The following is a 16,280-nucleotide window of genomic DNA, read 5'->3' as shown; positions in this document are numbered from 1 at the left end:
ATCTATCTATCTATCTATCTATCTATCTATCTATCTATCTATCTATCTATCTATCTATCTATCTATCTATCTATCTATCTATCTATCTATCTATCTATATCTATATATATATATATATATTCTAACCTCCATCCAGCTCATCAAATCCAGCGTTTGCCAAAACTCACCAAAAACAGTAAATCTAGCGTCCTACTAGAAATCAACTCCTGGAAGGCAGGTGGATGAATAAAACAGGAGTGAGGGATCAGGAATTTGAAGCTCGTAAATTATTCACAGTGGAGGAATGTGTGTCATCAGCATCATCGGTGCCACCAGCCCTCAGTCATCTGCCAACTTCTCACCCAGAAATATAGTTCCTACGGTGGGCTGCTGATGCTTCACAGGTCATGAACTCCAGCACAGATGCTAATAGAGGAGTGAAAGCAGCTCTTGCATTGCTCCGGCTGCTTGAGTGACATTGAGTCTGCAGCAGAGAGACAGAGTCGACTCTTAAGACGCCGCATGCACAAAGCAGAGCTGCGTTTTTTTTCTTTTTACTGCGTGAAACTTGCTGATCACTAAATACCACTGATTAAGACTGACTTTATTCTAATTAGAAAAACTTCTTGTGACTAATGCTACGTTTTTGAGTGAGGCGTTAAGTTCCTCATTTTTGTATTTGGCAGTGGGGGCGAGGTTTAGTCAGAAGTACCACTTGTTAGTTTCAGTATAAACTGGCTGCTTTTCAGAGAAATCATAGCGTATTCATTGTGCTGGATTCAACAGCTTTTTTTTTTTTTTAAAAAAGTATAACATCTGAAATCTTGCGTTCAGAAAGATGTGGGTACAAGATGAGGAGAACACAGTTGCAGGTATGGATGGATAAAATAAATAAAATCTTGCTAAATTAACTTCACATATATATATTTTTTAAATCGTTGGTGATTAAATTGGTTAAAAATAATGATCATAAAAGCAGAAAATGTTTCACTTTTGGCAGCTGGCCAGTAGACATGTTATTTTATTATCTGAAAAAGCTTTATTTCTTTCACTTTTGCCTTTTTTTTAAAGCTTCACTTGATGCATTTCTTGATTAAACTTTTTGCACCTAGTCTGACTTAATCTGGTTTACCAGGAATTGAAGCAGCCTTCAAGACTTTTAAACTGTAAATGAAATGTTGCTTGGAAGCACATTTTAAAACATCGTCTGTATAGCATTGTAAAAAAAAAAGAAAAAAAGACATGAAACAAGTTGACGTTGTTTCACATTGTTTTTTTTAAAATGAATTAAGACTGCAAAAATGACAATGAGTCTGTCCTTTGCACTTAAGATTGTATTCATGAACTGTGGGTTTTAAACTTTGATTTTTTTTAAATTTATTTATCAGGACAAATTGAAGCTTTTATGTGCAGTAAAGCCTCAAAATTTACTGTAATGTATTATAATTCTACATAACTGACTGATGGGGTATAGAAACAGGAGTTTTGGTTGATTTCTTTATGTCAGGGCGGACAGACACCAGGAATGACGTCAGAGCAGCAACTGTGGCCAACAATCAATCTGGGAATGGTTGTAAGGCAAATCCAAAACTACATGAAGTCCATTATTTTTACACTGGCAAGAGTTATTTAAGATTTAAAGATATTTGACACTATATTCTAGAAGTTAACCTGTAAAAAATTACCTCAAGCAAACATCAATGCTCAAAGAAATACTAAAAAGAAAGACACAAGAGCGCCATGTTGAAATTCAGGAACGATCGGTAAGAAGATAATTGAAGTGCTTGGAAGGTTTTTCGTGAGAAAGTCAGTTTTCTCTGAGAAGAACAGCGAATCAAAAGGTATGTCTGGTGGAACCGATGAGGCCAAACGAGAGACTTTTAGGATACAACTGTTTGCTTTCTTGCTACATTAGTTAACAAAACTACATAGCTCGATCATCTAAAACATCTCATCTAAGCGAACCAAGTCGCCTGCAGCGGTATTTAAAGTCTCATCACCAGATCAGTGAAAACGACGTGTTAGACTGTCGAGCAGCGAGTGACTCACTTTCCCTGTCACTTGAGTCCAGTGTGACAGAAACCGAAACATGTTGATCGGCTTCTTTCTGCAATTTCACATCCCTTTTTATCTGTGCGAGCGAAACGCACGGAGGACTTCCTTTTCCAGCCACGCTGGGATGCGTCTGCTTTGTCTTTTCCAAATTAGTTTCCCCAATCTGTCCGCTGTGTGCGAATGAAAAAAATAAAAATAAAAATGATTTGTTTCTCCTTGCAGACTCTGATGAGGACAGCTGCTTATCTTCTGAGGATTGGGAAGATATTCAGGTACTGCTGTTACAGTGTGCATTAGAGACAATCAGCAGCAGCACATGAGGAAAAAGATGAATCCTGCTCAGATGTGTTGACATCTGATTTTTTTTTTTTTCTTCACTGCTCCTATTTGGATGTTTTCTTAGCAAATGTCCCGGTGTAATTTAAAACGACATCTGCGAGAAAGGTGAAAAAATGAGCCAAAATTGCGGAACTCAAAGCACAATGCAGAGTCCACGTTTGCAGCCTTGATTGCATTAATAATGGCAAAATCATATTTGTGCCTCCGGTGGAGGCTGACGACGGCTTTAGAATGCGAATAAAAATGAATTTGATGCGAGCGGATTGATGTGTTTTCTTCTGCTCACTTGCGCTGATTTTGATTGTTAGTGCGAGATCCTGGAGAAGCAGCGAGACGAGGCCAATCAGAGGCTGATGGAGCTGGAGGAAGGTGAGAGTTTGCAGCGGTTTGTGATCGTCGCAGGTTTGTTTCAGCGACAACACAAACAGAGCGACGCAAAGCAGGGACACGTTCACTGATAGGTTCTTAGCATTTCTGCTGAGCTTCGACTGAGTTCATGTGCAGAAGTATTATTTATTTATTTTTCCCTTTTGGAAGGAGGGAATCAAAAACATACAGTACTCTGCAAATGTCTTTACAGCTGTCAGACTTTTTTATTTGAAAGCCTCAAACTTTATTGTATTTCCTGGTAACACTACATGACTGGCTAACATAAAAGAAGTGTTCAATCAAGGATGTAATAATGTTTCAACGTGTTTCATAGTTCACAAACAACAACAAAAAAGAGAGATATGTGGATCTGTTCAGCTCTCTGGAGTCAATACTTTGTAGAAACTTCTCTGGTGAAGGAATTTTTCTTCTTTCTACTTTACCGCTTGGACATAAAAAAAAGATTTATTTCAACCATTTATTAAGTTTTGCCTCCAATTTTCTACTAGATTTGGGGAAGTACAACATTAATATGCTTTAATCTAAACTATTCCACCATAAAAATCATTTCATCATTTAAGGGTATTAAAATAAAGAGGGCTAAATAAGGAAATTGAACACCAAATATTGTTCCACTATTGTTCCACTTCCATCTATTTTATCTGTAAAGAATTTTAAATTCTCCTGTGCATGAAGGGGAGCATTAAAAAAAAAAAATCAAAACTTGAAAGTCACCAAAGGATGATGTGCTGCATGATTTACATATGTTCCCTGATTCAACACACCAGTATGAGATGAATAGAACCAGCTGACATGCTTTGGATCTGCTGGAGCAGGGACACATTTAAGACATTTAAGACATTTAAGACATTGGTCCTTAAGGAATGCAGTTGGTCTATCACTCGACTTTACACCATGTGAAAAGTTAATAAAAAAATAGTAGAAACACTTCTAGGGCATTGTAGATTTTTCAATGTCACACAAAAATGTTTCAGATGTCCAAATTGAAAATAATAAAGATTCTTCTAGGGTTTGTTTTTTGTTGTGCCTGAAAAGAAAAAAAACCCTCTCTCCTTTCTGTGATCAGCTTCCAATCAGCTGCTGAAGGAGATGAACATGTTGGAGATCCAATTCCAGGTGGAGCGCTCCTGCAGGGAGAGCGCGGAGGCTCTGGCTCTCAAAGTAACTCTTCATGTCAAGCAATTAATTAAAGCTCACAAATAAGGCAGGCAATGGCGCTGCATCGTTCTCCTCATCTAACCGTCGTCTCCTCTGGTGCACAGGTCAGCAAAGAGAACACGGCCCTGAAAAGAAAGAGCCAGATGCTATTGCCACTGATCTCCAACCTTCCAGAGCACCTGGTCACTGTGACCCTTGACCCAGAGACTGACCTGGCGGTTGATGTCGATGCGGTTGGTTGCGATGTGGTTGATGGCGATGTGTTTGATGGAAGTCTGGCTAATTTCAGGGAAAGTAACAGTGAAGAGAACTTGCTGCTTGAAAGTCAGGCCAAGATCACAGGTTAGTTGCTCAGAACGTAATTTCATCTAATTCCTCTAAAAACATTTTTCTTAAAAAAAACAACAAAAAAACAAAACAAAAAACAGATCTTACCTCCATGTCCTTAGCCAAGGAGCAAGGAGATAAGACCTGGGCAACCTTAATGCTATCTACAATTTGCAGTGTCAATATTCAACAAAACTGAAATTATTTCTACTCTCATCTGCTCAAGTTCATTAAAAAACTCTAAGAAAGGTTTTTAATGACTAAGGAGAACCAACATTGTTGGTTTTGGGGGGCCGTGTAACCTAGAAGTGCTTTAGCCGTGCTCAAGTTGTTCTTTTGCCTTATGAAGCTGTCGATGTCAGCGCCTCCTATTGGCACAGAATACGTATTGCATCATTTTTGACTGTATTTCCAAAGAGCGTGAAGATGAAGATATAAAAAAACTACCACTTAAAAACAGTTCAACTCTTAAAGCCTAATGGTGAGTTTGGTGGGTCTGTCTGTGTGTTTGTAGCAATGCAGGCGTCGTTGGACGGCCTGCTGGCTGAGAAGCTGCAGCTGGAGCATCAGGTGGAGGAACTGACCAGAGAGCAGGTCCAGCTCAGAGAGCAGGTATTAAATACCACTCTGTGTGTGTGCGTGTGTGTGTGTGTGCGTGGGTGTTTGTTTCTTATCGTGTTGGGATCTGTGGTCCGGTGGGACGGCTCCTGTTTTGGACTCTTTGTGCATGTGGGGACTGCGATTGAACCCCTGCAGGTAGATTATGGTTCTTCAATTTCAGGATCGGAGGAAGTGACGTAGTTGCATGTTTAAAGAATAAGGCAGGTAGTTGTAAAGGTCATGGGTTAGAAAAGAAAAAAACATAAAAAAGTTTCTCTGAGGTGAAAGAGTTATGATGGAGGTCAGGGAGAGAATCTCACCTTGACGTTTTTTTCAGCTTGTTGCAGAGGCGGAGGAGAAGGAAGCCATCCTGAGGAAAATGAGCAAGCAGACCAAGACCATGACCAAAATCAAAAGAGGTAAAGTCTCCTTAAAATCTTAATTTCTGTTATTATCAAGCATGTTGCACTGGAACATTTTAATCACTCATTGTAATTGTGAACTTTCTCACCAGTCATTAACCAAACACAGGGTTCTGACATGAAAGGAAGGTTAGAGTCTTAAACCTGTACGTCAGAAGTGCAATGTGTGCTCGTTTTTAAAACAGTTGACTTCACAGCAACTAAAACGGGGGGGAGCAACGTCAGGAAGATATCCGTCACTTGCTACTATTTGTAGTTTTCGAGAAAACGGGGCTGGGTTGTTTTTACGATTCGTTTTTGAACAAGTCTCGTTAAAGACAGACTCCAAATCTTGCGCAGTGTTGTGGCGGCAGCTCAAAATGTGAAATAGTTGAATTTACGTTCTTTCACGACCCTTCGAATGAGCTCGAAAGTCATTTTGGATGTAAAGGTTCATCACTGCTCCATGTTTTCTCCAACGACTCTCACTGTAACTCACTGGAGTCCTGAAGCTGTAAGAGGCTTTAAAACCCCTTTCCAGAATGACAGACGCCACGAGTTGCTGCTTTTTCCGGCCTCGTTCGAGTCGCCATATTGACGTAACGCCACAGGTCTGATAGTCACCAGGCCACAACAATTGGTTTGCAGTTATTCCACAGTTTTCCAAGCATTTATATTCTCACACCCAGTCAGGTTGGTTTGGATTATTGTTTCCTTTTTGTCTTTTCGTCTTTGTCTCATATTAAAATTTACCAGCTGGTTTGAAACACTGGCAAAAAAACAAAACAAAAGTGACAAAAGAAGAAATCTGTAAGAGGCAAACGTCTTTTTCACAGCACTGCATATGTATTTTTTTGGACTTTTGAATATTGGGAAAAGTTTATTTACAAGGAATAGACTTTTAATGTCTAAATAATGCCATTTGAATGACATTAAGTCTGTTTGCCTGGTTGTGGGAATTGCAGCTGCAATAACAACGGCCTCTGTTTATCACCCGGTGGTCAAGATCATTTCAGTCAAAAGTGATAAAATTTGTAAAATATCTCCCAACTTTCACCTCTGCGGTCAAGAACCAGCGATAACGAGACGGATTTTCTAACTTGAGTTTGAAGAATAGTTTCTCATCATAAGTGCACAGCTGCGTAAAGAAACTGCAGCATAATTTTAATGCCTTTATAAGTCAAGTTTATTTGTCTGGCACATTTTCATCAACGAGGATATAAAAAATATCATGGGGTCACCAAATATGAAACAAGCAACAGTCGTAACATTTTGTCAAATACCATCATGAAAATCGTCAAGCAAATGCGCATCAAATATGTTGATCGATGTTCCACTTGCTACCAACCAAAACCAGCTCTACACAGTCGGGTTTTAAGCTGTTTCATAAGTCGTCCCGGGTCGTTTTGCACTCAGCCGTCAAAGTCGTTGACGGCTGACGGGCCTGGAAGTGTAAAAACGATCTCGTCCTGGTGGCCTGGTCTCACGTGCTTGCAAACACAAGCAAGCGCAGAATCTGAGGCGCTGAAAGAGCCGAGGCAGAAAATGAGAAGTGAACGGGGCAGCGTGAGGTCATGAGAACGGATATGAATAGTCAACATGCTACTTTTATATTGATATTTGAAAGTAAAATTCAGCTTGTTTCCCTCGGACTAAATGATATGTTAATTCCCCCGGGGGGATGCGTTACCATAATGAATCTGGATCTCTCTGTTTTTCCTCTTTTTTGTTATGTTTTTTTCTGTGTTTGCCCAGTCTCCCAGCTTGTCACCGAGGAGTTCACAGAAATGTCTCAGAAGCTGGAGCTGGAGCAGGGCCTGCGGCAACACGCCGAAGTCTTCGCCCATCAGGTGTGTGTGCGTCTGCGTGTGTGTGTGTGTGTGTGTGTGTGTGTGCGTGTGTGTGTGAGTGTGTGTGTGTTTTCATCTTCCCTCAGAAATATTTTTATCACACATTTGCACCTGTGGGCGTTGAGGGTGACAGGTCGTGCCACAGGAAGGTAGAAGGGGTGTTGGCGCTGACCTTCGGGTGGCCGTGGTGAGAGAAAGGACAGGGACACACACACACACACACACACACACGGTCTTGGTGTCAGGGTACAACAGAGGTGGCAGGTCAAATGAAAGGGGGGGGGCTCCGTTTTCACACCGCCCGTCAGATTTGGACCCTCTCAACGAGGCTTGGCATTCACGCACACACTAGCAAAAACACACACAGACAGAGAAAACATCAATTCACTTGAGATCCCCACACCCAAACACACACACACACACACACACACACCGAGCCACAGTTTTTCTTGTCCCAGCTGCTCCTTAAATAAAGGCAGCTTTTTTTGTTTTTTTCTTTCAAAACATCTCTCCCCCTCCCGCGCCGCCCCTCCCCTCCCCATAATTAGCGGTCATCATTGCTGCTGCGGGAGAATAGCGGCCTTCAAGCACAACCTGTCTTCGCCTGACACCTTTATGTTTTGCCGAGCATATAGCAATTGTCGCCTTTGTGCGCCGCGTCCTCCATTTACCGGACAGGCGCACAATGGGCCGCCTTGCAGGGGTCCTTACCTGTGAAAGGGACCCCCAACTCCTCACACAATTCCACCCCTTTACTCTCAGTTCAGGGTAAAAGAAACCCCCCTTCACCCCCCCGGCGTCCGGCCCCCCGTGCGCTGAATGCCTCTTGTATGCGCTGCTATTTGTCTGTTTTCATGTGTTTTGAAAACAACAACCATTCACACCTCTTCCCCGCCATGTGTGGTGGTATAATGATGTGGATCCTCAAACAGGAAACAATTTTGAGCTTTTTTTCCTGTGTGTGTGTGTGTGTGTGTGTGTGTGTGTGTGCGGATGTGTCTTTTGTCTCTTTGCTCTGCTGTGTGTGCGTGTGAGTGTGTGTGAACTAACTGTGCTAATTGCTGTGTGAAAACGGCTCTCGTCTGAAGGGGAACCAGAGATCGGAGTGGTGTAATTTGCAGCGTAAAGACTCGTGGTTCACGTCGCCGATGGAGACCAAACCGAATCTGAAGCTGCCGTGTGTTCTCAGGCTAAAAACGCAGAAATGAAAACCCCTTTTTCTGCTCGCACTTCCTGTTTTTCAGTGGCGTACTTAATCATAAAAATGCTCACTTAGCTGATTTCAGGGACGGCAAGTGGATGTCCTCAGGATTCTCATCATAAGTGAGCTATGTGGCTTTAAGCAAACTTTAACCCATCACACGCCGCTGGTTGCTATGTTGTAGGAAGAGTTTCGTGCACTAAGAGGAAAAACAGAAGAAAGGAAGATAACACAGAGTTTAAAAGATAATGAATACAAATAGATCAGTTTTCCTGACCAGTAAGAGAAAAAAACAGTAAGAAATGTTGAGTAAAAGGGATTTGGATCATTCTTTAAACAATTACAATGTGATCCTCACAGAACATGTAAACCCAATGACTGTTTGATGCAAAAGGATGTAAACAGCTGCTTCTGGATGTTTTGTTTTTTTTCCCAGAGATTCTGATTTTAAACTCAACAGAAACCCCCAAAAAATGCATTTTTAAAACTCATCTTGAGGTTTAAAAATGTTGTAAACTAGCCAACAGCATTTTAAAATCCAGCCTCAAGACGAAAAGAGTTGTTTTTAAACTCAGCTGGAGGTTAAAACTTTTTGTTTCACCAGCTGGAAGTCCAAAATTCAGGTGAATGTAGAGAACGAACTTTACAGATTTATCTGAAAGAGGAAAACTGTGCTTGTAAGCTTGGCTGAAAGCTCTAAACAGCATTTATAAATTCAACTTTAAGCTGAAAACCAATCATTTTGCTTATGACATCAAATACATTTGTTCAGTCAGACGTTGGTCATCCCTTAATAAATTGAAAATAACATTTAAAAATCCAGCAGAATCTGAAAACACGTGTTTATAAATTCTGCTCAGAGTTAAAATGGAGTTTGAAAATTAAGCTGAAAGTCAAGAATGTCATTTATAATCTCATCTGAGATAAATACAATGTTGAAATTGTATTTATGTATTCAGTGGAAAATTAAAAATACCTAGAATGGAACCAAAGAATTAGTTTCTGGGAACACAGTCATTGTTTATGTGTCAAAATCAGGGCGGACGAGAAAACCGCAGGGGGCATCGACATGTTTTAATGGTTTTAATGCCACTAACACTGGCTCAATTTGGGCATGCGTCACTAAAGTATTTCAGATCACCAAAGTATTAGAAAATAAGTGCATTGCTCACTTTCAGAAAACACATTTTTAAAATTTCCTGCTTAAAAAAATTGCCCTGAAAATCTTTACGAACCTAAAAACCTGGAAGAGGGCAGGAAGTGTTCCTGGACGGAGTCAGTTTTCATCAGACCTGCCAGCATTTTATAAATTTGTGACTTTTATTGGATTTTTTTTTAATTTTTTGTTCTGTTTTTGCTTTTAAACCGGTTTGACGACCATGTCGCAGAGATCTGAGCTGTAACATTCGAGCTCTTGACAGGATTTGGGTAAAAGAACAAAAGGTCTGTTTGGAACTTGATTCTCTAGTTAATAACCACAACTGGTGCATTCATCTGTCACAATGAAAAGACGGGGTTAAAAAAAGAGAAAGAGACAATTTCACAGTGAATTGAGGCAAAGCCAGAATTGTTTCTTCATAATGGAAGAGTAATGACGCTTTGTCTCACAGAAAAACCGTCCTGTTTACACAGTTCCTGCTCTACAGTGAAGCCTATGAGTAATGACGGCTCCCGAGTCATTGTTCAGTCAAACACATGGTTTGAAAACATTTTCCCCCCGCATTGTGACAGCCTCCTGGGGAGAGACGTTTTCTACAACCAGCAATTCAGTTCCCTTCATTTTCCTCTAATGGCGGTTCATTGTAGTCGATGTGTTTCTTTTCCATTTCCTTCAAAGCAGATGATTACAAGGATGGGTTGAAAATGTTAGAGGTGAAGCCAGACTTGGTTTGTCTCATCAGATGTTGGCGGAGCAGAAGGTGGCCGAGAGGCCGAGCGCGACGGAGGCGTGCGCCTCCGAGGCCGACGTGCGGCTTGGGCTGCAGCAGGCGCTGACGCAGATCTGCGGCATCAACACGGCCCTGTGCAACATCCAGCGCTACTACCAGGACCAGGTGCGCGCCGCAGCGGCAGAAACGTGGATTTGTGACGTATACGCAGCGACGTTTCGTCAGTCTCTCCTGTGTTTGTGGGTCAGATCAAACCGGGTACGGGCGCTGAGGAGGAGCTGCAGGACCTGAGAGAACAGCTGAGGAAGAGCGAGGATGAGAGGAAGGCGTTGGAGGGTCGAGTGTCTCAGGCCGACGCACCAGTCACAGAGCTGAGGGAGCAGCTGAGGAAGAGTGAAGAGGAGAGGAAGACGTTGGAGGGTCAGCTGTCTCAGGCCGAAGCGTCAGTGGCGGAGCTGAGAGAGGAAGGTAACAGCTTGAAGCATCATTAGCAACAACAGCGAACGCCACGCACAGAAAACTGGAGACGCGCCAATCTGAATCTTGGGGTTCGGTAAAGGTTTGGCCTGGTGAAGCACGATCCAGCTGGTTCTGGATGCTGTTTAATTCCCCGGGCCGCGCCGTTAGGCAGTCGGGATTGTTACTGCCTTTTGTTTCATTGACATTGGAAGACATGAATATCGCTTTCCACATCAATGGATCACCACATAAGCCAGTCTGACATAAGCACTGCACTCACTCACACTCACACAAACTTATGCTATAGCTGATTTGGAGAGAACCGACGCCGCTGCAGCACCGATTACGCACCAATGACCCAATCGCAACATGACTTAATCTGATGCAAGTCCTGATGGCATGGTGGACGCTTGAACCGACAGCATCACACAGCACTGACATGTCGTTCCCAGATCCTTTTATCCTTTTATCACAGAACAGCAGCACACAGAAGATTTAGTGGGTTTCCACAGCACTGATCCTGATTTACACACACCGTTCAGAAACCGACACGCATTCTTCAAAGACAACACAGAACGTCACATTTAGACCCACATGTTTATCAATTCGCCAGCACTCAAGGCACAGCAGGGCAGAGAGTAGCAGCGGCAGCATTAAAAAACCCTTTTTGTTTGGTTTTTGTGTTATTGTGCTTTTTTCCAGTCATCACTTTCAAGATTTTAGTTATTTAGCAGGAGATAAGAACCAATTTCCTGCCATGTCGTATATTGTTATGCAGATATAAATATGAACTACTGTCATATAAAACTTGGACATGCTCTGCATGGTTCATTTGTCTGGTAGCACTTTAGTTGAAGTGGTGTGTATAAGACTGACATAATGCTGTCATAAACATGTTATAACACCTGTAGGAGTCTTCATGAATGCTTATGACTGTTGTCATGGAGTGCCATTGGATAAATAAAGACACTTTTAGTGCAAATTTGACACTTTTAATGCGCTTTCAATGGAAGTTTTAGAACAACCTCGCATTAAAAGAGTCATTATTTACCGAATGACAACAGTCATAAGCATTCATGACGACTCCTTCCTGTTCATGGCAGTATTATGCACATCCCTTCAAATAAAGTGTTACTATTTGTCTTTCTTTATAGTGAAACAATTACAGGAAAGGATGAACACAGAGGAGAAAAATGAAGATCTGGAGGAAGTAACTGCTCCTCTTCCTCCACCTCCTCCTCCTCCTCCTCCGCCTCCTCTTCCTTCAGCCACTCCTGTCATCAAGTACGTCGATCAAAATTCATTCTGCTCTCTTCCATTGGATGGCATGAAGGTTGAACTACTGTTTCAGTTTTTTTCTTTTTAAAACCAACAAACAGTCCCAAGCATAAATACACGCGTAGCTCTCCAAATACTTGAATTCAGATGTTTCGATCACTTTGGCCACAGCAGGTGTGAAGAATCCACTCTGCAAACAGAACCAGAGTTATAGCTTGTCATCTGTGTATTAACGCCAGTCCTCAAACTGTGGTGGTTGAAGATTCAAACGGTGGGCCGACATCGTTTTTAAACCATTTGGATAAGGACTAAACTCTTCCTCTGGACCAGTGATCCTCAGATCCAGTGATCCTCAGATCCAGGCATCCGCAGGTCGAGTGTCCTGCAGCTTTCAGATGTGTCCCTGAATCGAACGGCTGAATCACATTCTCAGTATCCAGTCAGGGTCTCCAGACTCCTGCTAATTATTTAACCTGTTTGACTCAGGTGAGTTAAAGCAGTGAAACATCTAAAAGCAGCAGGACACCGGCCCTGGAGGACTGATCTAGAGAAGGCAGGAGATGAATACTTTTACCACATAGTGTATTTATTCGTTGTTTTTAGTAAGGAGGCCATTAGAGTTAAAACTGAACTGTCTTTCTACCCACATGCAGCTTGCAGGATTTCCTCAGGAGCAGGAAGCATCGAGTCGACAGAGGCGATAACAGCAGTGAGTTTTCCTTTTTTTTTGGTGTTGTTTTTACTTTTTCTGCTCCCTGACATGAGGTTTAAAATCTGAACTCGGTTCAGTGTTTTGGAGCTCATAAAGTAATCCATGTTCCTCTAATGCTTTGTTTGAAAATTGAGGGTTTCTTTTAAAGCAGTTACTCTGCTGCCTCCTTCCCATGATGCAATGCGTGTGACTTGACTTTCTTTAAGAGCCAGCGCCGCTGAACGACATTAAGGCAAAGGCAGTGGATGAAATGATGGAGAGAATAAGGAAAGGCATTGTCCTGAGGCCCATAAAAAACATCCAGGTAATTAATGCATACTGAGCGTGTTATGAATCTAATCTAAAGATAAAACTGATAAACTGTCTTGAGTATCTGCGTCTTCTCTGCCTGCAGGAAGAAGACAGTTCATGGAGGGTCAGCTATAGATTACCTTTTTTTCTCCTTCTCTCTTTCGCTTTATGAGAAGAATTATACGATTTTTAATAAAACATTTATTTTTCCAACACCGTATCCTCCTACAGGACCAGAGGAGTGAAAACAGGAAGTCAGCCGTCCTGGAATTAAAGGGAATGCTGGTAATAAGCTCAGAGCTTTCATCACTTCGCCGAGAAGCTGAGCTTTTCTTTATTTTTAGTTTTCTAATTCTCTTGTGCTGCTTTGCCGCCCGCTGTAACAGGACAACATTAAGCGGCAGCACCTCCGCAGGGTGCCCTCCAGGAGGGGGATCGGCAGGAACGTCGGCGAGGCAGAGCTGCAGCTGGTCCTCCAGAGGAGAAGAAGAGCGATGGGAGAAAACCCGGACCGGCAGTCCTCAGCTCCAACCTGCGGTACAGCCACTTTTACTGTCCTCTGTCTTCTGTTAGTTTGGTTGGCCGCCATTTTCTATCTTCTACTGTTTCTCTGTTGTTTGTTTCTCTGTCTTCCAGCCTGTTAGTTCCTGTAAGACGTTTTTTCTGAATAAACACAACAACTTTTGATACTCGGATGTCATTTGGAGGAGATTAATAAACAGCCGGCATCATGGAGGCAAAGTAACTTCAGACATTTAAAGGGGAGAAAGTTGTAGAGAAGTTTAAACCATGGTCAGGTTGAAAAAACTGCACTCAATCAATATATTAGAAAATTATTAAAAAGTTAATTTATTTGGCTTCCTAAGTGAAACACACACACTGTGTTCATTAACTACAAGCAGTTTGATGTTTTCGAGCTTTTATTTCTGTTAATTATGAAGATTTTCGTCTTACCAGCTGATGGAAAAAAAACCCACAACATTTACCATTGGGATAATTTCAGACGAAAATGAAATATTTAAACATGGAAATGTGGTCTTAACGAGAAGTGTATTTACTATCTGCTTCAAGATTATTGTCAAAAAGTACTTTTGAATTCACAAACAAGCCTCATCAAATTATAACTTATTGACTGTACTCTGTTCAATCATCTTGAATCTGACATGGAAAGAAGATGAGCGCTGCAAAGTCAGGGATTCGTTATTGGCCAGATATTCTCAGGAAACATTTCACCCTCTAGAATAATAAACTAAATTTACCTGCATTGTTTCATAATTAAGATTATTAGAATGTATTTACTTGACTTTGAAAGTGTACGTATGAGTGAACTGACAGTACATTTGTGCAAAAATGCCCTGAGACGACGTCAGTACTGAATCCGTGCTGCTAAGGACCCACAAGGACAGACGTCGTTCACGCAGCAAGCCTGACTTTTATGAATCGGCGGCAAAAAGAAAGTTGGTTTGCAAACATGTGGAAGCTGTAATATTTTTGGTCTGCACTCAAAAATAATGATATTCGTGGTGGGAAACCAACACACACTAACACACACCATTCCTGCTGCGAAACGTGGGGGTGGTAGCATTATGCTGCGGGATTACGTTTCTTCACTGGTGGAATAAAAGCTGGATGAAGTTGATGCTGGAGTTAAAGACCAAGAGACAAAAGTCAAATACCAATAAACAACAAAATCAGTCTCTTGTATCTGTCTGTGAAATGTAGTTTTAGAAAGTTCTGGTCGTGGAGAGCGACCACATTTTGTCAAGATTTGCTTTTGTCACTTTCCCTTCGCTTAATCTTGTGTTGCTTTGTGTTGTTTTGTCTCATAAAACCACAAAAGGACTCTTCGAAAGTTGTGCTTGTTTGCACTACTGCGTCGTAAAAACGACTTTATCCACACAAAAGTGAAAGAATTTGATCTTTAAAATAAAGGAATTGCTGTATGGTGTCCGACTGCAGAAGGACAGAGACCGAGAGCTCCCTGTACATCCGAAACGAGCCTCTTTGTCCGAACGGATGTGTTCCGGTGCGTCCCGTAGCTCTCATTCTTCGGCTTCGTGCCTAACATGAATATGTGCTTATCTCTCTCGGTCAGATCTCCAGCAGGGCCAGCAGCGTGTCCCAGCGGCAGGTGACTGTCCCTGGGCCGGTGAGAGCGGCAGTGCACCTGTGCTCCGGAGGCTGAAGCAAAACAGGGAGAAGAGAGATTCCCGCATCAGAGCGTCAGCGCTGATCGTCAGCCACGGAGGCGTACAGCAGCCTCTCCAACAAAATGTGCCATCGTAACGCCTTACGTAAAGACGCACTCCTGTAGCTACGGCGATTACTGCCTGATTTATTTTTTGGTTAATGTTCAAATAAAACACGTATTAAACAAACTATTCTGTTCGTCTTGTAGTCATTTTAGGATATCACTATAGACTGATGTTTGACCTTAGCTGGAAAAAAGCCGGTCCTTGTTGTGACATATATACCTGAGCTTTTTCAGCTCTATTTAATGTCCAGCAGCCTTTTTTTTTTTTTTTTACCCCTCGTGTTTCACCAGATGTAGGTTAAAGGACTTTTTTTTCTCAACAGAAAATAGATAAAAGATGACCAGAGCCATTAAAACCCTTCTATGAATACCCTCGCCCAATTCCTTCCTTGGGTGTCTCTTTCTTTCCCGAAGCGTGATCCGGCAGCAGAATACAGGCTGCCTCTTATTTTGGCACATTAAGGCTGTCACACCCCGAGCCCAGAGGCGTCGCTGAGATAAGAGCCATGGCTTCCCCTCCTGAAAGTTTTTAAATAAATGCAGCAGACCCCCTTCCCCACCTCCCCTCCCTCTCCCCACTCCCTTCAGTTTTCTCACCTCTCCTCAGATGCTGCATATATATGCGGCACGGATGAATGAATGCGCACACCTTTGCTCCTCGCTGCCCGTCTATACGCCTCAGCTGAAAGCATTTGAAGAAAAGAGGACATTCCTCTCACCTTTCACTCTGACACCGTTTTAGTGTCTTCACACTGTTTCGCATTATATATTTACCTTATTTAACACCTGCCTTTTCACGCCCAGGTATACATTTTTTATTGTTTTGAACCTTGGTCTTAAAAGTGGCGCCTTTTAAGATGTAGAAATGCGTGGCACCTGCTTTTTTTTTTTTTGGTTTTTGGTTATTGAATCTATACGTGTGTGTGCGTGTGTGTGTGTGTGTGTGTGTGTGTTTGTAATACCTTGTGGGGACAATTTTCCTGACATATACTACGTTGTGGGGACCAATTGCTCCTCGTGGGGCCCGGAGCCTGGTCCCCACGAGGGGAAACCTTTAGGCTGTAGAAATGAATGGAAGTCAATGGAAAGTCCCCACA

General features: G+C 42.1%; 1 protein-coding gene across 2 annotated transcripts in view; it reads left to right on the top strand.

The window, feature by feature from the left end:
* The window catches only part of shtn2 (shootin 2), a 24,665-nt gene extending 9,355 nt beyond the window's left edge, over positions 1-15,310 (top strand). The window contains exons 1-17 of one of the 2 annotated variants that reach the window (XM_016677169.1): positions 232-851; positions 2,257-2,306; positions 2,682-2,742; positions 3,830-3,924; positions 4,026-4,263; positions 4,763-4,860; positions 5,186-5,267; positions 7,005-7,099; positions 10,202-10,354; positions 10,438-10,657; positions 11,803-11,932; positions 12,580-12,635; positions 12,845-12,942; positions 13,033-13,053; positions 13,161-13,214; positions 13,316-13,466; positions 15,025-15,310. In XM_016677169.1, coding sequence (XP_016532655.1) covers positions 818-851; positions 2,257-2,306; positions 2,682-2,742; positions 3,830-3,924; positions 4,026-4,263; positions 4,763-4,860; positions 5,186-5,267; positions 7,005-7,099; positions 10,202-10,354; positions 10,438-10,657; positions 11,803-11,932; positions 12,580-12,635; positions 12,845-12,942; positions 13,033-13,053; positions 13,161-13,214; positions 13,316-13,466; positions 15,025-15,215 — 1,827 coding nt within the window. In that variant the 5' untranslated portion in view covers positions 232-817 and the 3' untranslated portion in view covers positions 15,216-15,310. Of the gene's footprint in view, positions 1-231; positions 852-2,256; positions 2,307-2,681; positions 2,743-3,829; positions 3,925-4,025; positions 4,264-4,762; positions 4,861-5,185; positions 5,268-7,004; positions 7,100-10,201; positions 10,355-10,437; positions 10,658-11,802; positions 11,933-12,579; positions 12,636-12,844; positions 12,943-13,032; positions 13,054-13,160; positions 13,215-13,315; positions 13,467-15,024 lie in introns of those variants that run through there. The other variant, XM_016677170.1, reaches the window with a different exon arrangement.
* Positions 15,311-16,280: the final 970 nt, after the last annotated feature.

Source organism: Poecilia formosa, unplaced genomic scaffold, assembly GCF_000485575.1.
Source record: "Poecilia formosa unplaced genomic scaffold, Poecilia_formosa-5.1.2 Scaffold149, whole genome shotgun sequence".
Taxonomy (NCBI): domain Eukaryota; kingdom Metazoa; phylum Chordata; class Actinopteri; order Cyprinodontiformes; family Poeciliidae; genus Poecilia; species Poecilia formosa.
This window is presented reverse-complemented; position numbering and strand designations above follow the sequence as displayed.